Below are 22,411 nucleotides of genomic sequence, written 5' to 3' on the forward strand. Positions count from 1 at the left end.
AACAGCGCATGAACTTATATTTATGCAGTGCTCTGTTTCGCCCATAATTGTAAACATGTGCTCTTTGGGGAAGGGGGAGCGGAGTCACATGATTCATCAGGTCATCAACGAGAAAAATCAAACATGTTTCGGGTGTTTATAGAATTTACAAAACAATGAACAGCGGAAAAAGTGGTTGATTCGTTGATCTATGGAAAAGATAAGTTCAGTTCAGTCTTCACAACTTTTGCTGGAAATTTCTGTGTGGGAGATTTACACTGAAGTGAATAGCCAACTTGCGGTAAGCGACTCTTTGTTGTAGAACATTTCGTCACGTTTTCTACAACAGCTGTTATGTTGCTTCGGCGAGGTATCTCCAGTGGGAGTTGTAAAGTCTTCCTGATTTGAGACCATGCTGTGAAGCGTTTTAAAAATTTCATTGTTTTAATTTCGTTTATCTCTAAAAAGTATTGAGTTGCTTTGTCGAAGTTGTTGTAAGTTGCATATTGTAAACAAATAGTTTTTTTTATCGGTCTTCGCCTATATATTTGTAAATACTGCAAGGTTAGTATAGAAGCTTTCTTCGGGTCAGTTCAGAGAGCTTCTTCGTAGACCGCTAAAATTTCTTCTTCTGTTACGGTTGGAAACCAAGAAAGGTCAAGAAACCATTTATTATGCCTTAGAAGCGAAGGGGTTTTGATGTAGTGGTAACTTGCATATCGTGTTTTTGAAGTATGGGGATTTCATCGTTTTGTTTGTTCAATTTATTCGGTTTGGTGAAATGCTTTGGTGAATTTCTTTAAAGGTCTGGTAAAGCTACGTGCGATAAAGTGGCTGCAAAGCCGTCGTCAAAAATGATTTTCGAATTACGCTTTAGCGTGATTAATTATTGAGCTTGATTTTTTGCCTAAAATTAATTCGGTTTGGGGAAATGCTTATTGGTGAATTTCTTTAAAAGTTACTGTGTCGAGTAGATGATTAGTATTTTATGAGAGCTTCGTTTGTAGGCTTGGCAAACTCTATATATTATTTTATTAATTAGTTTGAGAAGTGTGTAATTTTTGAAAGAGTAACACAAACAATAAAAGAAGTAAAAGATGTACGGAAGAAGTTATACGTTTTGGCAACGGTTTATGATTATGAATTGAATCACTTAAACTTCTCGTATTGTAAGCCATCTTGAACCATAATAGCTCTCCAGGAAGAATGAAATCATTAAGTTTAGATAAACTGTAGTGTAATGATGGTATAAATAGATAAAACACAGGCATTCATAAGAAAACTGAACCCAGATAAATCAAGGATCAAGGTGACAGGAACTAAAAGAAATCAGAAACTGTCGCCGATGGACTCAAAATTCCATTGGAAAAAGCCGGTCTGTCATACCTGGACTTCCTTCTGTCGATCGCTTTGGTTCTTGGGTCCATGCAAAACATGCTGCAACATAGAAGAGAACAAGTACCAATATTTCAACAGTGACCGGCTTAGGGTTTAGCATGAGAATAATACACACAGAAGTTATTTATATATTTTAAGTTCCATGTTTTTGACAAAAACGTTTAAGTATTGACTGAACAGAATGGCCTTTGCAGTGGAAACAACTTGTTCACGACCATTTCCGAAAAAAAACCAGAATGCGAACCTCTGTTTTTAATTTGTGACAACTGGGTGTAACCCCCCCCCCCCCCCACCCCCACTGACGTATGAAGCCAATGACAGCTGAGAAGCTACATCATAATGGAAGCTAGTGGTCAACTAGCGGTTTTACTTGTAGTCTTTTAGAAGAAAAGCATCAAACATCTTGCAGCGGACATACATTTATTTAGTCAGTTTGAAGGTAAAGACACGTGCGATTGAGACACTCTTCAGTTTTTCACAAGGCCATGTAAGGCCTGAATTGAAGTTCGGAAGCGGAATCTAACTGTAATATTCACACTGAAGCTGTAAATAAATTTATAGTGTTTCTTTGCATGAAATAGGACGCTGCGTTTCAGACCGAGAACTAAGGAGGAAGATGCCGCATTTATATCAGTACTGCGAATGCTACCTCAACTATCAAAGGCAAATCGTAACAAAAAAGTTAGCATTAGAATTTTTGGAAATCCATTTAACTTGATAGTATGTGTTATTTCACCCAAATCTACACTGATAAGGCAATCGCAACCCCACACTACTAGACACGTTACAAAAATTATTGGTTACATGAAGTGCTGTAAACGATTTTGAATTATTGTTGTTTGCATTCAACTTTGTTTGCATTCAACTTTGAGCGAGTCAAGAGAAAGTACTTAGTGAAAACTTTTCTAGCAATAAAAATTTTAGCATAATTTTAAATTACCTTCATTTTATTCTTTCTTCCTCACAAAACAAAAATGATTACACAAAACTTACCGCATATAGGAAGGACAGCCACAAGAGGCAAACATCTGAAGAACGACCACCGATTCAAACGCTTCATGGCTGGTTGTTCAGTTTCTTAGTTAATAAAACAGTGAACAAAAAGCGTTCAGTTGAAAATAGGTCTATCTCGCACACAGTCCTTTTGCATGGAATTCAGTTAATACTAAAACATGTCCTTTGATTCTCATGTAGTTCCTCGATCTTTCAAGTAGATAAATTACTTCATTCGTTGTTTCTGTTGCTCTTTTGGTTGAATCAGTTAACGATTGTGGTTTGATATATACTAAAGTTTTTACTGACCAGTTATTGTTATTGTAATGAGTTATTTGAACATCAAAGCCAGTATGCTCTTCCTCGGACAGGTGTGTTTCAGCAGCAGTATCATTGTCAACACTGAATTATTTTGTTTGCTGTGGAAGTCGTTACGCATTACACTTTTCTATCAATCTCAAGTGAATCTTAAAGGCCGATAAAATGCTGTTTTTCGTCCTACATGGTCTCCACTTCAGAAAGATGTCAATACATTTGTAAACCGAAAAGTCAATTCAAAACTTACGCAGAGCTGGGAATGTGGAGTTACTTAGAAGGTCCCAAAGTGTACTAAGCACTTGTATATTTGCATGTGTATTTGTGTAATAAAGGAAAGTCTTAAGCTAGCCTCAGTTCTTGGTGTCACTGTAATCAGGCCCCTTTTTTGCGAACAGATGCAAGTATTGAAAACACGAAAGACCAACTACTCGCAGTTCAGATGTCGTATTTTTTCGCTTCTCGCCCTGAGCGCAATTACTCTGAAAATGTTTGATTGCCTCCAAATAATTTTTCCTGGTGATTCAATTTTAAGTCAGTGGCAAGTATTGTTCCACTCATGAATTCTGTTACAACCAGAGGTTTATGAGAGAAAAAAGCTCTATCACAAATTATCTTTAATTTTCTTGTCAGCCATAAGAGCTAAGCAGCGTTTGTAAAGATTGTTTGTCGCTTATCTTTTCGGGTTGAAAGGGTTAGGTCACACAATTTTATAATTAGGTAATTTCAGCTCTGAACGACTGGTCAAATAATCGACTGAAATATCATAATAATGGGTTAAAACGGGAGGAGAATTAGAAAGAAACACAGAAAAGCCAAAAACGTAGCATGGATGGGCAAAACTGGAGAGGATTAAAGCGGATGGCTTTCGGATAACCTTGAAAAAGTCGACCGACTTTTTTCAAGTTTATCTCAATTTGTAAGAATTTACAACGCCCAGTAGCCGTGATTTTGCCAATGAAAAACTGTTGAGGTTTCAACGCGATAATGATTAAAAACGCACAGATTTACCTTAAATACCGTGTCTTAGCCTCTTTAACCCGAAACAACATAAACTTTGTCAAATTCTTCGCGGACGAGCTCGCGTGATGCGAGAAAACGTAACAGTACATGACATGTACTTACATGGTCGAGTTTTATTTTTTTTCTACTGAGTCTACTGAACATCTTTCTGTTCAGGGAGAGCTGCTATTCCTCACATATCAATATGTTTTCATTTGGAAATCTGAATTTATCCAAGACGTTGGTACAATGTCTGACGTGATTCATCCGAGATGTGCGCTCCATTCGACGATTATGGAATTAAACTGAGATAAATTTAATATCAAAACACGATTGTTCGTAACAAAAAAACAACGACCATCTTAAAACAGATTTTTAAAGATGAACCAGAAAACAGCAGTAGTTTGCATTAAGCTTTTCCTGTCATAGGACACAAATTAACCTCGTGGCGTTGAAGATGCTGACCTGGAAATGAAACTTATGAGCTACAGATTGGCGCTGATAAAGTACCAGCTAGTGAACTGGCAGTATTTTAAATTCTTCAGATGATGCAGATTCCGTCATTCCTACTGCTTGAATAAACCTCTTAACATAATATCGCTATGATTAAGGGCCGTTCCAAACGCCGCTCCATTCATGCGCCGAACCTAACTGATGAGTTAAGTACGGCAGAAGAGCGGCGTTTGAATCAGTTGGTTCGGCAGGTTAGGTTTGGTGCGGCAAACAACATTAAATTCGGCAGGGTCTGTCGCACTATGAGACGTTGGAGCGGCAGCTGATTCATAAGGCGTTCTCCTCATGTGTCGAACCTAATGCATAAATTACTGTAATGTATTTTTCATATAACGGGACTCGCGACTGGTTCAAAATTGAGTAGTGTGACTAGTCATGCATGAAGCTCGAAGTCTTCGCTAAAAATAAAGACAAAAAAAATATGCCTTCGATTTATGAGTTTCTTTAGCGCAAATTCAGCTCAGCTTATGAGATTTCCCTTTAACAAGTCGAATTAACCGGAAGAAACTGGTCTAAACACTGGACCTTGAGTTTAAATTTGCTTCTCAAAAAAATTTGCTTGGGTTTCACGTGACGTCACAAGCTTTGATCAAATCAGTGTCCGCCATGTTGGTGTCCCTCGGGTCTCAAATTTATCATAATAATAGTCCATTTCTACAGTGAAGCTTCTCTATTACCGCTCTATTATTTCGACAACTACATGAATTTCCAGAAAGAAAAAAACGATAAAAGTACCGGGCATTCATCTAAAGGTATCCCAGTGCTCTCTGGGTATGCCAAAAGCTTAGAGAGACGAGTAAAGGAAAAATATTAAGATCTCGGTCATCGTCGATCGGGGTTGACTCCGCAAGCAAAACAGCCGAGCAGTTCAGTCCAGAATGCTTGCCTCCTGTGGAAGACTCGGACTTGCTGAGTTACCTCGTTTTTGAGACCAGCTTCTACACCAACAAGCAGTTCAAGGCGTTCAAGAGTCTGGAGGCGTTTAATCAAATGGTGTCGGGATTTGTAACCTCAGTTGTTACGAGGCAAAGTAATCGCTGGGAAGTATGTCGTGACAGCAAGTGTTCGGCATTCACAGCGTATGAATGATCCTTTAGTGAACATTTGGGTCATTTCCGAAAACGATGGGACTATTTTGTCAGCCCATTGCTTGGGATGCAAAGCTGGACTGGCTGAGTCATGCTCACATATCGCGAGTGTTATATTTTATTTAGAGGCAACTACACGAATTCATGGCAAGCACGCTTGCACACAGGTAAAATGTTTATGGATTTTGCCGACATATGTCAATGAAGTCCCGGTTGCGAGGGCTAAGAACATCGATTTTTCATCGGCTAACAAGCTCAAAGAAATGTTCGACCAGAAAATTGAGGATCTACAACAGCCGCAAGCCTCGAACCATGCAGCAGCTTCTAGTTCTGGGACTGCATCAGCCGGCGCCTCAACGTATGCAGCGCGCATCGGCGCCTTCAAAAGAGGAAATGGATCAGCTTTATGCCAAACTCAACCAATGCAAAATTAAAGCAGTAGCTTTAAGTTTAATTGATCCTTTTGCTGAACAATTTATCGACCAAAGCCGCTCTGTTGCGGTAGTTTGAGAGCGAAGTGCTTGCTACAAACTCGTTCACTCTCTAGCACTCTCTTGTTTGTAGCGTCGCCGCGAGTCACCGCAGAAATCCACTCGTTTCTCCTCCTCCTAGTAGTGAGTTCCTCCTGTTCTTCCCCTTGATTTGTAATAATCTTAGGTATACGAAAAACCCTAAGCCTCTACGATGTCCACTTTTGCTCGAACAGCCAACAACAACGCATAAAACCATCCCTTCTTTCTCGCATGAACTCTTCTTTGGATACGCTTTGTTTACGCTTGAGGGACAACAAGATGGCGGATAGCAACAGTTGCTAAGCTATTGGTCACGTGGGTGAAACTCAAGAATTGCTATGAACAGCGAAATGTTAGTCACAGCTTTTCTATTTGGACAGAGTTCTTGAATTCAGAACGCATATTTTCTCGTCGAAAATTGTTACCACCGGCTTCTCGAATTACGTTCGACGCAAGAACCCCGTCTGAACCAGCCGTCACTCCAAAGTCGCTCTAAAGTCGAACTTAATCAAGTTTGGTTCGGCACATGAGTGGAGCGGCGTTTGGACCGGGCCTAAGTTGGTTCTTTACTAATCCTAATTGCCCAGTTTTGATTGTAATGAGCTAAGTGTAATTCGACCACGTTATAAAGATTACTTACTACACTGTAGGCGCGGACTTTCGAAACTGTCTGTATTTTGCATTGTTTTTTCTTTTAAATTGAGTCAATGCGCCAGAATGTTTCCACTTGGCTTGAGGGTGTGAGAAATGTTAATTTCGCTTGCGGGGAGCTATAAGCAATTTCAAGTGAAAATCAACACACTGATCCCCTCCTAAACGTTCAGGCTGTGAGTATTCCATCGCTTATCGTTTCGTACTGATTACAGTAAGTTAATTTGTGTCCACCATTATTTTTCCTGTTCATCGCGAATGCAAAGAAGTACGCGAATACCAAGCCAAGCATCTAAAATATTTCCGAGAAAAAGTGAAACGAGTTGATTCGAAATTAAGTTAAAAAATTCCACACTTAAACGAGGCCAGGAGGCTGTCAATTAATGATGGCTGCCTCTCTCTCCATTTCAGTATACATGTATCTGTAGATATTTTGAACAGAAATGTTACTTAGAGCTCAATTTGTTGTCGCCTGCAGAAAAGTTTTTCCTAACAGTTCTCTTTCCCCGAGCCATCTTTTAGAATACTTTTTATGGAAAAGGTTTCCCCGCTGACTGCGCCTAAAATTGGTCCTCTGGGGCATACATTGTTAATACGGAGATAACCGTTGGTTCACCTTTCCCTCAAAGGGATTGATCCGGTGTCAATCTTTCCCCGAAGCAATTTTGCGATTTATTGTGAAACGGTTCGCAAACAAATCTTTGAATAGTTCTTGCGCTAAGGAAAGGTCTGTCTGAAAGGTGAAGGTCGGGTAGCAGCTCTTGTAATGTCTCACATGAATGGCTTGATACCCTTTGAGAGGCAATAGAACAAACAACAAAAACAATGCCCCTAGCCCTAAAACAATAACACCTGCTAACAAACAAAGAATTCCAAGCTTACAAGAGCTGCTACGCTTCTGAAAGGTGACTTTTCAATGCTAGACAACGTTAAAATTTTGGCTTAAATATTAGGACTTACTGGATGATGACAAGGCAGTTAACAACAAAGCTGTAGTTTTCGATGACTCTGAAAACCTTTGAATCAGACTGCCCTAAGGTTAATGAAGTTGGGCAATTTCGCGTGAAGATTTTGCTTTGAAACCAGCTAATAAGGTTCAAAAAATTGTCAGTCACATACAGTGGAATGCGTATTCACTGGCTGTTTAGTACACAAGGTGCCATATTTACATGACAGTACAAGGAGACGGTTGCATGCCTAAGTATCCAAAAGAAAGAAGACCGACAAACATTGCTAATGTCGAGGCAATATCAAGTTCTCTAACATGTTTTATTCGACACACAGTAATCGAGTAACTTACTTGTTAGAGTTTTTACAAAATGTACTCAAAAGTTTACCAGTGGACATTATTTGCGGTTGACAGTATAATACAGTCTCAAAAATGACCTAACAGAGTCACCTAATGGCCTCACGTTGACGTTTTGATTTTTTCCTATAAAGCGGGGTACAAACGTCCGTGCTACATTCTACAAGCTGACAAGGAAACAAGAAAAAAAAGGGGCGGGGCTCAACTCTAGGGATCAGTTCCTTTAGAAAGTCGTCAACAGAGTTGCAACCAGTGGATGTAGTTCTGTGTAAGCGTATGTAACTTCACACACTTAGTAGGTTCGATGATATAAAACCAGCCACTGTTGATTGATCCATTGGGAATAGAAGACACTCCAGCTGTGAACCGACCGTCACTCGCTTTACAATTCTTCCTATGAAATAAAAAGTAAAATACAAAATATCACTATGTGATAACAGAAATATTTAACTCTTTACATTGTATGAATGAGAAAACCTAGTTAACTTTAATTTCCGGATAATCTCAATAAGACAGATCAAACGTCATCTTCAATCAGTCCCGAAGTGACCTTTTGTTCCTGAGGGTATTTAGGCCAGTGAAACATAAGATGGCGTTAACTCAAAGGTAATTTCTTTGAGTGGTGTTTTGGTCTCGATCGGAAAAGGAGACCAAAAGGGCTACAGAATAAGTGTGTGGCAAGTTTTACAAACAGTGGAGAAATAAAGCTAAACAATAAAAGAAGTCATTTATGCGCCCCAATATGGCGAATATGGCCTATTTCTGGTGTCCAATCACAAAAGTTGCTCCTGGATACCTGATCTTGGACATCCACGTGGTGGCTATTACGTAACAAATAGGTGCGCGGAGAGCAAAACACACTCGAGAATTTTATTACTGATACGATTTAAAAAATGCACCAAACTTGCACCTAGCAATTGACGCTTACCTTGGGGTCCTCTGGCTTCGACTCCATTGCTGGGTTATCATAGTTGGTGATAGTCACTTTCTTGGAGCTAGAGGAAAAGAAGTTGAACGTGAAGTCTGTAATACGAATGCAAGATTACTATTTACATAATTTTGCCTGTCATTCTATATCTGACGCTCTTCTTAAGGAGATGTAAACTTTTGAAAAGAGTGCAAATGACTGTCTCTCAAAGCTGATCAGAAGAAAGACACCTCTTTCCCGATCCATACTACTTTACAGAGAACTGTCTTTCTACCGCTGGAAATTTAAACACAGATCTTCAGTTTAACTTTTGCTAATGAGGATACCATGAATTGAATTTTGTACAAGCAAGTTCCGCAAAGTCACACATTGCAAGTCACGTTGGTTTTATTCAGAGTAAAAGAATTGTATTGTTACTAGCTTAGAAGAAAGAGAATCTTCACACACCTTTCACTCATGACCTCCTTGTTAACACCTGAAACAACAGAAAAAAACATATTGCTTTGTTTGCACCATTTTACATTGTAAACGCGCAAAATCTCGCTCAGATGTTCTTTTCTGTTGGAAAAAATCTGAAAACTATCCGTCATGATAGTTTTGATGGTTTTGTCACAACGGCTTCAATCTCGACATATTTTATGAGTATGTTCTCGTGTACTCCTAATCGTTCCTCGCCAGGTTGTTTCAAAGTAACAACTTTACTGGGTTCTATTAACTATCTCGTAACCGGCCGAAAATTCTAATCAGGTTACAGGTAAAGTTCAACCCGGAAATGCCCTGTTACATATCCTGCTAGTACTCATAAGAGAAAATAACAATGCCTCACGTCTGTTTTTTTTTTTTTGGCTGCCTTCATGTGCATTTTCTATGGGTTTGTTATACGATGAGATATTCTTAAAGATATAATTAAACCAATTCAATTTACTTATGATATACCACTCGTAAACATACCTTGAGAACGCAATCGTCTTTTCTTAGCACAAACTATAGCAGCGATGACAATTACCAATGCCAGAAAACAAATCGCTCCTGCAATTATTCCAACAATCGTGCTTTTTGATAAACCTTGCTGTTCATCCTTCTTTTCTGTAAAAAAAAAATATATATATAGTCAGTTGTAAATAAAGTCTCTCTCTTTCGCGATATCTGTGCACGATTACCAATTTGTCCAACGACTGGGAGACACTTAGATTTGGATTGAATGGGGTCAAGCTTTCCTTAGTCAGAGCAATGCTTTTGAAAGTTCCACAGGCATGAAGAAAGTAAAACCTCAATTTTCACCGTTATTCAAAACATAGAAAGAACAGGACTGATAGAAACTTTCGAAAGACTAGCAAGAAAGGGTCTAAATATGCCTTGACAATCTACATCATCCAAAACAACGATGATCATCCAGTTAGGGATCGATTAGTCCGTATACAGTGATCGTCCGGATGAGTATAGATCTGAAAAGAGCTGTTGCTGGAAGCTGACGTTTTCGACAATCTGAGCGGAAGTCACCTTCAGAGTGAAGTGAATAGATCGATTGTTACCTGTCTCTCGTTTAGTTGAGCTATGTTTCACAGTGAAGGCACTGTACCCCACTACATTCCTGGCAGCAATTCGCACGGTGTATTCCGTGCCGCTTTTTAACTCGTTCATCACACACAACATGGAACCACTGCTTTTTTGAGCAGTGATACGTGCACAGTTCATCCACTGATGCGATCCATCTTTTTCTTTCACTTGTACCAGGTAATTCAAAACAGGACTATCAGGGTCAACAGCGGAAACCTCCCAGTGTATTTCCATGTTATCCACTCCCGAGTCTATTCGCAAGATTCTTGGCGGTGCAGGAACAACTAATAAGACATGGAAAGATAAACAATCCACTGTGATATTGTTTGGTGTCTTTCTCAATTAGAAAAAGAAAACAGACTACACTGGGGACCATTTACTACTTGTCCATAGTCACGAATTTCTAAGAAGAATTAAATCTATACAAAAGAAGATCTAGGCACCTTGATCTTCTCTTTATTTATTAATTAGTGTTTAATTAATTTTATCTCTAAACGCATGTGAAATCATTTTTAGAGTTGAAAATGTAGCTCAATTTTCTATCTCAAACATTGTGAAATTTCCAAAACATCTCTTCCGCGTTGTCCAATCAAACTTGTTTTTAATTGACGTTCGATTTGAGTCTTGTTTTTATTTATTTATGTTTTTAATCAAAAGTCAATCAGTACCAACGTTTTGGTTTCATCAGAGAATCAGGGAATTTCACTGTAAAGACGAATTGTATTAAAACTGATGGAAGGAAAAAAACCCAAGACATAAAAAGTTTCTCTATTTTCAGTTGTTGTTTAATTCAGTCGTTAACTTGAATATTTACTTAAACCTCTGCAGTTCGAAGATGATCTACGTCTCTCTCTATTTGATCAGAAACAACCTGCCATGTAAAACAGTGAAATGCTTTCTTACCAAGTTGTTTAACAGTTATGTTTTTCTTTCCTGTGCCGAGCAGGTTCTTTGCAGAGCAAAGTAAAATACCAAACTCATCCTTTTCTTCAGGTGTAAACTTAAGAGAGCTGACGCAAGAATTAAGTGTTGTAGAAGACGTTACAGTGCCTTTGCGACTCCAGACAATTTCAGGAGCAGGAAACCCCTCTGCCTCACATGTCACCTCCGTCTCATGGTTTATCCAGGACTTGACGACTGACGGGCCATCTCTCATTTCTGGTTTATCTGATGAGAAAGACAATAAAAAATACATATAATGGAAAATAGCTTTCGCAATGGTAAGGAGATCTAATTCTAAAGAGGACTCCGACTTCATCACCGTGAGCCAATCAATAGCGGTGTCTACCATTCCGATATCCTGCGATATCAAGAACGTGGATGCAGTAAATAACTAAACATAACTTATTGTTACACTTCGGCGGCATATCAGGCTAGTTTGGAATTGCCACGAACATTCGAATGATAGCTCAGCCATACTCGTCTGATATGCAGCCGACGCGTACCAAAAAGGTATGATTAGGTATAAAAAGCATTCCCTTTCTGCAGTGTTTATGCCTGATCTGGTTTGGCATAACTGTCACCACCCACCTGCTTTTACTTTATAATTGTAAGGTAACCTGTGGCAATTAGGGCTACTCAAGGGGATAGTTACAGGTATGTTTTTGCAGTACATGACAGATGTTGATGAATAATATTTTATGTGATGTGTGAGAAAAATTAATTCTGAAAACAAGAAGCAGTTTAGAAAGAATTGTGAGCATAAAGTATAAAATAATCTTAGAGAGAGTTGGGAAGATCTGTAACGTACCGGCTTGTTTTTAATTTGGATTTAGTCTATTTCACTTACATGGTTTCAATAAACCTGTGTGTCTGTACAAAATCACCTGGATTAACTATATTCCTTTAAAATCCGCTTTACATTAGTCACACGTAAATACACTGTAACGCCATGCCGGAGGTTTCACCACTGACTTACAATTTACTTGAACGTGCACTTCAGCCCACGCTTTACTCTTGCCACCATTGGTTGCAGTACACCGATATGTTCCAGCTTGACTTCTATTGACACGCTGCAACGAAAGACGTTCTCCAAATTTTACTTTCGTAGAGTTATCCAGAAATTTCCACGTGATGTTCGGACTCGGATTTCCCGTTGAATTACAGAACAGAATGACGTCGTCGGTCTCGTTGACTGTGATATTCTGGGAAATGTAGTCTATTGATGGTGAAACTGAAACATAAAGAGATATGATTAGACCGATTAAATATTCAGCGGAACTTTCCCTTCCGATAACTTTGCTTTTGGAGCAAACTTAAGCTTTAACGGATGAATTGACAAGGGAATATAATATAATAATAATAATATATATGTGTCTGTTACCAGCTCACAAATTGACCACTGATGGCTCTGTTGGTAGAGCACGGCACCAGTATCGCAGAGGTCATAGGTTCGAATCACGTTCAAGCCTGAATTTTTTTCAGGCTTTAATTTCGCAACTGCTTAAGTTTTGTGTATAACTACGATGATCAGTCACGTCTTTGTACCAGCTGTTTATGTTAACAAGTCGGCTTCAGAGGATTTCTTTAACCTCGAACGGTTTGGTACTGGGCATAACTCAAATATCCTGTTAAATAATTGCCCATAGTCAGTCCCATGTGGCAACCAAAAAATTTCAGGTCGAGTTAAATGCTTATTCATAGTTTCTTGAGATCAGTTGAAACAACGAATCAATAGCGATGAAAGTGCTTGAAATCAAAGCTGCAAAAAGACAGTTTTAGATCCGGGAACATTTACTAACGTTTCATAGACCAATAGACCAATTTTGATATATTAAAATTCAGCCTAACACAATATACCTCAGCACGAGGCTCTGGGGAACAAACCCCACAAACTTTGTATTTATTCCCCAGAGCCTCGTACTGAGGTCTATTGTTTTAGGCTGAATTTAATATATCGAAATTGGTCTATTTAATCCAAAAGATTTACATCGTAAGTTGATGATAAGGCTAATAGTGTCATTTATTGAACACATATGGTTTCGAGGCGCATTACTTATATTCCAATAAAGTTCGTCTCCATACTTACCAAGGACTGTCAGGTTTAGGGTTGCTGCTGGGCCAGTACCGAGAATGTTGCGTGGAACACATTTATAAGTTCCTTGATTAGAGGCGTTAACATTTGTAAGAGCAAACTTGTTATTAATAAAGAACCCCAATGATGAATTGTCAAACAGCAATTCAAGCTCTGGAGGAGGTACACCATCAGCAGTACAGTGGAATGTTACTTGGAAGTTCTCAGTGACAGCATCATTTTGGGCGTCTGATGTCAGTCGAGTTCCTTCAGGTTTGTCTGTTGACAAGTTAAGAATTTTTTTCAGATGTTTTAACGTTTTCAGGAAATAAGAATACTTCCAGTTCCCAAAGTAAATGCTGTTTTCTTTGAAGAAACAGGCAAAGTTCGAATTCTTCTAAGTGACCAATAGTTTCTAACTGAGGTATTGTAATGTAAATAGCGATGTCTGCTATAAATCAAGAAAAAAAATCATTGAATTTTTTCAACTTACAGCGCACTGTCACAACTGATGAAGCGAACGCATCACTCCCAATTCCATTACTGGCTCCACATTGATAAACTCCAGAATCGGTTTTGTTGGTATTCTTCACTGTTAACACTTCATCAAATGAGAGTTGTACGGGAGGAACCGCTACTTTGGACCACGTGATATTTGGTGGAGGATTTCCAGTCGCATTACAGAACAGTTCCAGGTCACTAGACTCATTCACTGTTTTATTAGTTGGTCCTTTATCAATGCTTGGAGGAACTACAAAGAAATACAACATGTTCCCGTCATTATTGCTTCTTGTGCAGCCTACTACACGTAATGGTCGCACAAAACTGTCAACGTACAAAGTAAAGACAGGAATCACGCTTCGACTTAAACTTAAGAAAATAATGTACAAGAGTGTAACGCGGGCGTGGTGATTAAAGTGGCATGTGCGTCACAGAGTGAGCAAGACGTACTGTTTAGATTGGTACCTCATTTATTCTAATACTATTCGATTGTACGATGGCCTTAAGATTAGGAGATTGGTCTTTTTGTCTCGAACTAAAATGCAACTTCCTACGACTTTTTTCTACATTAAGTTGTCACTCCCACCCTCGTGTCTTTACAGAATCATTTTCGGTTTCTCCCTCCAATAACATTTACGATTGGCTCCTCGGGAAAACATCACACCAATTCTCGGTGTAATTGCCAAGAAATGTACGGTACATTGATAAAGATCATTTTTAATGTTAAAGGTGGGCATATTATCTTTATGTATAAACGGAATAAATGATTTCAAGTTTGGTAATAGTAATGTCCTAATACAAGAACGCGAAACATAAGACACCAGTCTAACCAGGAGATCTAATCTTTGCCTCGACTCACTACAACAAGTTCAGCCATTATGGGCAAGGCACTTGCCTAATACAGTTAGGTGGAGAGTTGCTTCCGGGCCAATCCCTAGAATGTTGCGTGGAACACATCCATAAGATCCTTGATTAGAGGCGTTGAGTTGTTTATGTGTAAACCTGCCATTGTTGAAGAAACCCAATGGTGAGTCATCAAAACGCAACTCAAGCTCTGGGGGTGGTACACTCTCAGCAGTGCAGTAGAATGTTACTTGGGAGTTCTCCTTTACAGCGTCATTTTGGGCGTCTGATATAAGTCGAGTCCCTCGAGGTTTGTCTGTCACAGAATGACGTAAATCAAACAAAGATTCTTTGGTAATTAGCTCTTATTAACCGAGCAGGAGGTCTGTATGGGAGAGTCTTGACCGAGGTGGTGAGTACAGACCGAACGCAGTGAGGTCTGTACACACGACCGAGGTCAAGATTATCCCATACAGACCGACTAAGCTCGGTTAATAAGATTTTTATTACATGGCAAGCAAGAGAGATTTAATTCGTTTAGTGTAACTGGTTTGTACTAGCCGACGTTTTGCTTACGAACGGCGATGAGCTGAACTTAATTCTGCCGAAATCTGCTCGTCCTCTTTACTTTTCTTTTCTTTTCTTATCAGACTTTTTGGCATTGCCATAGATAAATATTGATGTGAAGTTTATATGAAATAATTCATATATGAACTGCGGTTGTAGATGAAAGTGAAGAATGATCATCGCAGTTAATTTTCCAATTTAAGCAATTGGAAAGAAGAAGCCTGAAAAAATCAGGGCTTCAACGGGATTCGAACCCGTCAAATAGTCAACATTTTTGTATTAAAGTTTGCATCGTTTTCACCGCAAAACATTACCGGTCTAGATGGGAAAATCTAGACCGCTTTCAATATCAATTTCAGCCAATCAAATTCTTGAATTCGGTAGTTCCCAGTCCTTGTGAGACACAGCCATATAATAAAACTTCTTATAGACTGTCTACTCCTATATTAAATTATCGACCTTTGTTTTAGCCGTTTGTTAGTTTCATTCTATAAACAATAACGGTTTTTGCTTCCACGTTGTTTATTCCTTTACGAGAGGTTTGCTCTCTTTTTTTGGAGACTATTTTATGTTTTAGTCAAAGGTGGACATTTGACTAAATGGCAAACTCAGCAATAAATCTTCATCATTTTATTTTCTTAAAATACTAGTCTTATTACCTTTGAAAGAACATTATGTTAATGTAAATGCTGACGATCTTTTATGCTGCTTTCTGACTTACAGTTTACCGTTACAATCCAATAGGCGAGTGCATCTCTTCCAATACCATTCCTGGCCATGCACTGATAATCTCCAGAATCATTTTTGCTGACATTTTGTACTTTAAGCACTTCATCAGATGCAAGGTTCATGGAAGGATTCGCTACTTTGGACCACTTGATATTTGGCGAAGGATTTCCACTTGCGTTACAGCACAGTTCCAGGTCATTGGTCTCGTTCACCGTTTTGTTAGATGGTCCTCTATGAATGCTTGGAGGAACTGCAAAGTTGTGGAGCAAATCGATGTAAGCATATTTTGTACAATTCGTTTGAATAGGAAATAAATTTAAGGAATAAGCATGGTTAGGTGACACTGGTACAAATTGCAGCCGTATCGAGAAAGGTAAGCAGGTGAGAAGGGTGCATACTGCAGTGAATTTTGTGGCGTTAGCTGAATGGATCTCGTTGCATCTCCAAAATAAGTAATGTCATGCTGGCATCAATACTTATTTCAGCAAGTTGACCGCGTATTTCTATGTTAGGAAACCAATCACAGACACCGGAAAAATACCCGAGAAAAATGACGCGAGTTACATGCCGTTATATAAATACGAATATATGTGAACTATAAATATGTATATACGTGAACTCAAGCCGGAGCAGGAAAGGGTTTGCATAGGTAGGCTTGCAGTCAGACGGATAAACAAACACACGGACAGACAAACAGATGGACAGAGAGATAGACAGACATGGAGGGAGATGGCTGCTTGGAATGCAAAAGGAAAGGATGGATATCAGGATTGACGGATAATCGGAGCTGCATCAGGTAAATTAGATTCATTCTCTGTATTTATGTCGTTTAAATTCCTCCAAAATATCAATCAAATACTTACAGAATATATTAACATGTATGGCGGTGGATGTACTATTTCCGATGCCATTGGTTGCGGTACACCTGTAAGTACCAGCATCAGTTCTGTTAGCGTTCGCAATAATAAGCGTCTGTCCGTCTGGATATACCATATTGCTGGATTCGCCAATCTTTGTCCAGGTGACTTTAGATTGAGGTCTGCCATAAGTAACGCAGCGAAGCTCGATGTCATTTCCTTCAGTAAAGTTATATCGCGTTGAATTTGGAGTGATGGAGGGTGCATCTGAAATGTTTTCAGAACATATAAAAGCGCTATTAAAAACCAATTTTGGAGGAGATTCCTGAGTTAAGACTCCTTCTCAAGAGGGAGACGTGGAAGGTCTTTTTTTACCCTTTTTGTATGCCTAAGTATTGCAACACTGACCTGTCGATCGAGTATTTAATGTTCAAACCATTACGCAACCAGACCTCTCACTACGATCTTATGAACTCAAATAATCAAGGAGCCTTAATGGCCTTCTCACTGAGTTATGACGCAAGTGATAAGACATCCCATACAACCTCTCTGAAACCTCAGTGTTTGTTGTAGGCTTTCCTTATTTTAGACAACAGTTGCTTTGCAACTGCGAAGACAGCCTTTGCCTTACTTGTTTAATGCTTACAATTAACAGTCACCCTGACAGAAGCCGTGGCGTTGCCAACTCTGTTAGTTGCTGTGCACCAGTACTCTCCATCTTGTTCTCTGTTTATGTTTTTTAGTGGAAGAACAGACCCTGGATATTTCTTGTCTCTGTTTCCTGGTCTTGACCACGTGACATTCGGCGGAGGTTTACCAGTTGCGTTACAGGAAAGTGTAACGTCATTAGTCTCATTCAGTGTTTGGTTTCTTGAGATTTCAGTGATGTTTGGACGGACTATAACATGTTAATAAGACGTACGTGAAAAGAAAATCGATATTTCCATTTAGAGTACAAAAAGCTTGCAACTCCGTAAACACTATGTTTTCTACCCTTTGGTTTCCTGTGGTTACTACCCTTCGTAAAAACATGCACTGCTCTTCACACCACAATGTAAAATGCTGGAGGCGACTTAATTGGTGGGACAAGCCAACCTCTAGCCCGTGAGCACACACAAAAAACAAAAACAATACAAAAAAAAAAAAAAAGAAAACAGAGAACAGAAAAAAAAAAAAAACAAGCGAGAGAACCTTCCTCCCCTTTCTAGTCCCCGACGTCTGTCCCTCATAACGAGAGAAAAAGTGGCTCTGGAAACGTATGATGTTATTAGCAAGAGTTTTTGGCTAAGATTTAACTCTAACTAAAAGCGTTCGATCATAGCATTTACAGACCCTCAGAGAGTTTAAAAACTGACTAACGGGGAGAATTTCAAGACTTTGAAGAATTCGTCCAAAGGTTTCTCCACAACATTTAGAGGGTGCAACATCTCATACTAGAAACCTTAAAAAATTAACGATGGAAAATTTAGCTACGGTGCGACAGACCGTGTTTATATCGTCTGTCGCACCGAATCGTAGCTCATGTTGGTACCTTTAATGAAGTACGGAAAGGTTTCGTCCTTTTCTATTTAAGGAATAGAAGACATTTTCCTTTTTTCCGTGTTCCTACGAGGGAAGGTGCCGTGGAAATATGAGCCGCAAAAACACTGCATTTCGATCATCAAAATTGTTTAACTTGTTCGTGGTTTCTGGTCCACATCTTGGATACATTCATTCAGTTTCGGATCTTCTTTGTGTCATTTGTTCTCCCAAACTATTTGAGTTACTCTATTGCTGCAGTATTCACCTCTGCCGGTTGGGCACACTAAAGCCGGGTAATTTTCCTCGCCTCATAGAGGCAGCCATTTTCTACCAGAGCGCCAAAGATAAAGGTGGTTGCTATGACAATCTTCAAATAATACCACGATATCTGAAGTAATTCTTCTTAGATGAAAGAATGCGATGACATCGTCGTTACAATAGTCACTAAGTTCCTAGATTGGTATCTAACACTCTCGTTCCTTTCACATGACAGTCCTACAGGGGGTGCATACAAACATGTCTGCGTTACAACTGCTTGACAATCAGGCCGATAAACTACTCTGTCAGCGCAGTCGAAAGCTGGTATCAACTAGACTGCTGATGATTCTGTAACACTACAGTTATATTGCAGAGTTAAAGAAGAACATATGATTAAGGTAAGTCGAAATTGCCTCGTGATACGAGTTCAACACGAGCTCGAGGTTGACTCGTGCTTCAGTTACGAATTTTATCCCGAATAGTCTAAGAATTTGTAAGGAAGTTGCAAACTGAGAGGGAAATAAAGACAGAATTGCTCAATGTCGATTCCGTGAGACATTTCCTGGCAGTGTACTGTTTCCTTCCATGGTGATTTCTTGCAGATTTTTATCGATTTTAGACTAATATCCATGCAAGGATCGATTAGGAACTAGTTAGGAAACAAAAAAAATAGAAATTGAAGAGGGAAAACATGTCACCCTATTTATTACAAGGAAGATCTAATAAACCTAATGCCGTTGAGACCAAATCTTCGGTAAATATTTTGTTAAACCCGTGAGTTTGTTGTAGGTACGTATACACTTCCATTTATAAAGGCTTACCTAAAATTTGCAGGTTAGTGCATCGTCTATCGTCATATCCATCTTTTGTAGATACTTTACAGCAGTATCTAGCTTCATCATTTGTCTCGGCATTGACTAGTATGAAGGCTGGATGAGTTACATTTGTTGCCATGCCAAATTTCCCTTTAAATTCTGCAGAAACTCGTACTACTCCATTAGGCTGGTAAGTAACAATATCCTTTGAGTTGAAGCCTTTCCACTTTTCCAACCTGAAATCGAAAATCTTATCGTTTCCTGTCAGGGTGAAGTTCCATTCAAGGGAAACGTTTTCACCGAGCACTCCAAATAAGGGATCTGGTGGCTGCTTGGTCCACTTACTAACTTGGGCTAAAAGAACAAATGTATTATGTGTTGTAAGATTTAACTTTTTACCGCAATAACCAAGTATGTTCGATATAAGCCTTACCTGACGACAACCCAAATAGCGTGACTGCTATCACCAAAGCACAGGAGATACACGAAAATCCTAAGCTAGCCATTACAACTCCCATTATGTTCCAGAAGCTTTTTTGTTGCTATAGGCCTTTCGGAGAGTTCAACAGAGCACGTTTATACCGTCCAGGTCGTACCTGCTGTACTTAGAAAAGTCTACAACATGCTGCAACAAACCCGGGAACGTGATACGTCCTCGTGAGTATTTTACAACCAGATGGCCAGATGGCATACTTAACATCTGATATGTTTTTCGGTACAGTGAGTGTATTGTTTCGTTACAAAGTTCAAACGGACATGGGTGGGGATGGCATGGGTGCACTGAAAAAAGACACGCACTTTCTACACACGGAGTTAACTGACGCAGATTAAACAAGGAAGGGAAACAATGGGAAGACCACCTCCTGAGAAAATGTGTAAAAGAAAAAAGGTTTTCATATCAGCAAACAGAAGTAATTTCCACACCAATTGAGTTTGGGTTTTAAATCTTTTTTTAATAATTAACGAAGCAACATGGTCTATTGTAAAAAAAATACGACACGTAAAACAATACGATTGATTTCTGTGACCTTTATTCCCTGAAAACCAATGGCCGTTGAAAGTTAATTGTTTGGTAAATATTAGTGTAATGTGCAATAAATGAAATAAAAACACGATCGCAGTGTTCTAAAATTGGAACCTCGATCACTCGATACTTGGGCTGTTATTATAACACCATCCAGCTGTAACAACACGGAACTGTAACTTCTTATTCGTCTCAACCTGTTCGTCTCATTTTTATTTACATTAAATACAGTTACTTTCTCGCACCTTTTCCATACATTTTTTTTGGTTAATACGCTGTTCAAGTACCTGAAACACAGCTATATAGTACATCGTAGTGTCACGTCGAAAAGGAGTCCACGTACCGGAGTAACTAACCGAGAGTTAGGGTGCATAGTTTCAGGGAACTAAAGCTTGCTTTGAAACTCAACTTTAAGAAAATTAACCATTCACTTAGTAATCTAACAGCATCACTTTGGTTTCCGTGATTTAAAAACCATATGTGGTTTATTCTCTCTTGTCGCCGGGTACAACGGCTGTCACACAAATTCTAATTTTAGCCTAATGTGCATGTGAAATACACTTGATGATAAGCTATGATAGCATTAGTCGAAAAGATAGCTGTTATGCACTGATGACTAGGATATATTTAGAAGTCAGCACACATCCTCAGCTCAAGTGTCAAAGATAAAGCTGTCTACTTCACACACGCTCCTACAAAAAATAAAACAAAACAAAACTTTACTATTTTTCAAAGGACACGGTGAGACTATTTTCGTGACCTCTGTGGCTTACCACGAAAGAAATGTAAGGCCTTTTTCAATAGCCTTTGGAAATTATCAGGGCCATAGTTTGTATCATGCAGACAGTTTGTGTCTTGCCTCCGTAAAATCTTGAATTTTCCCATTTATTTTATTCTAGGTTCCTATAAGAGGCTATGAATAAAAAATAAATATAAAATCTTTTTTTATGTGATATTGTTCAGTTTTGTTTTCGTCTGGTTACTCCTTTGACCGCAATTGCTTGATTGCTAACAAACACGAATAAATTAATAAATTACGAATAAATTACTAACACAGTCAGAAAATTCACCTCTAGCTCGGCTGTCTGTGGGCTTTCCTCTACCGCAACATTATCAAGTCCGTTGATGCATTCTTGCGGCCTTTTTGGAAAGGAACAAGAAAACTGAGATACGCTTAAATCATGACGGCGATGAAAGAACCCTTAACTAGGAGATTTTTTCCCACTGTATACAAGACGCTAGACATGTACATCAGCTGAACAGCTCCTTATTACTCTAGCCGATAAAGTGAATACAGTACTTTTGTCAATCGTACAAAAGCGTTAAAAGCAAGTTAATAATCTTGATTTCGGTGAATGCTTCGATACAATGGCAATTTAGTGAATCTCTTCTAGTGACAACACTGCAAAACATTACTGAATGAAAGACTGATTTGCACCTACCCTCTAGTCACGTTGTTTTTGTAACAGCCTAAAATAAGAAAGAAAAATAAAGAGAAACATTCCATAATCTGAGAAGGATTGCTTTCCTTGACCATCTCCGACAAATTTAAAGCCTGACTGTCACTAACGCGATGCGCTTCTGAACTAGCGATGTTGTGCCAGATCTCCTCGTAGCCCTTGTTTGCAGGAAAAAATCAAGCAGCTATAAAATGACCCCGGGAGGTACTCCCAGAAAATTTGGGTGGGGGTGTGCTGCCCACTTCCCAAAACCCTTACCCTATTTATGACCAAAATCTGTGATTTTGCTACCCTATTTATGACCTGGCCAAAAATTGGATACCCTATTTATGACCGTTGCGGCTGGCACAGTTACCCTAAACATAAGTTACGAAGGGCTTTTGTTGACGGTCTTATTGATAATGATGAAAAAGTAGCTTCTTCTAAGAAACATACCCAATTCAAGACTAGAGTGCTGAAACCATACTCTATTTAAGACCAAAATGACCAAAGTCGATACCCTATTTATGACCAAAACGGCAGAAAAACCCTACCCTTTGGGGCCGCACATACCTATATAGCCCATATAAGGGAGTAGCTCA

The 22,411-nt window shown here is 39.0% G+C and overlaps 2 protein-coding genes across 4 annotated transcripts in view; both read right to left on the reverse strand.

Moving 5' to 3' along the window:
* Window positions 1-7,465: 7,465 nt before the first annotated feature.
* LOC145492318 (neural cell adhesion molecule 1-like) lies at window positions 7,466-16,694 on the reverse strand. Of its 2 annotated transcripts, XR_014049979.1 has the most exons (10): window positions 15,888-16,694; window positions 14,652-14,915; window positions 13,749-14,006; window positions 13,271-13,534; window positions 12,161-12,415; window positions 11,146-11,409; window positions 10,218-10,526; window positions 9,637-9,771; window positions 8,686-9,160; window positions 7,466-8,151 (listed from the first exon to the last, which is right to left on the reverse strand). XR_014049979.1 is itself a non-coding variant. In XM_081471745.1 (9 exons), exons 1-9 carry the CDS (start codon window positions 16,015-16,017, stop codon window positions 9,102-9,104), a joined length of 1,938 nt encoding a protein of 645 aa, XP_081327871.1. In that variant the 5' UTR covers window positions 16,018-16,694; the 3' UTR covers window positions 8,607-9,101. The 2 variants fall into 2 exon arrangements, 1 of the variants encoding a protein (XP_081327871.1); XM_081471745.1 differs by lacking the exon at window positions 7,466-8,151 and having other exon boundaries at window positions 8,607-9,160.
* A 2,636-nt stretch (window positions 16,695-19,330) lies between these two features.
* The window catches only part of LOC145492316 (neural cell adhesion molecule 1-like), a 32,114-nt gene continuing 29,033 nt past the window's right edge, over window positions 19,331-22,411 (reverse strand). For both annotated transcript variants that reach the window (XM_081471743.1, XM_081471742.1), the window contains exons 9-11: window positions 21,813-21,840; window positions 21,441-21,510; window positions 19,331-21,062 (exon numbers count right to left, since the gene is read on the reverse strand). In XM_081471743.1, the coding sequence (XP_081327869.1) occupies window positions 21,051-21,062; window positions 21,441-21,510; window positions 21,813-21,840 (110 nt within the window). In that variant the 3' untranslated portion in view covers window positions 19,331-21,050. The remainder of the gene's footprint in view (window positions 21,063-21,440; window positions 21,511-21,812; window positions 21,841-22,411) is intronic.

Source organism: Orbicella franksi, chromosome 7, assembly GCF_964199315.1.
Source record: "Orbicella franksi chromosome 7, jaOrbFran1.1, whole genome shotgun sequence".
NCBI classification, from domain to species: Eukaryota; Metazoa; Cnidaria; class Anthozoa; order Scleractinia; family Merulinidae; genus Orbicella; species Orbicella franksi.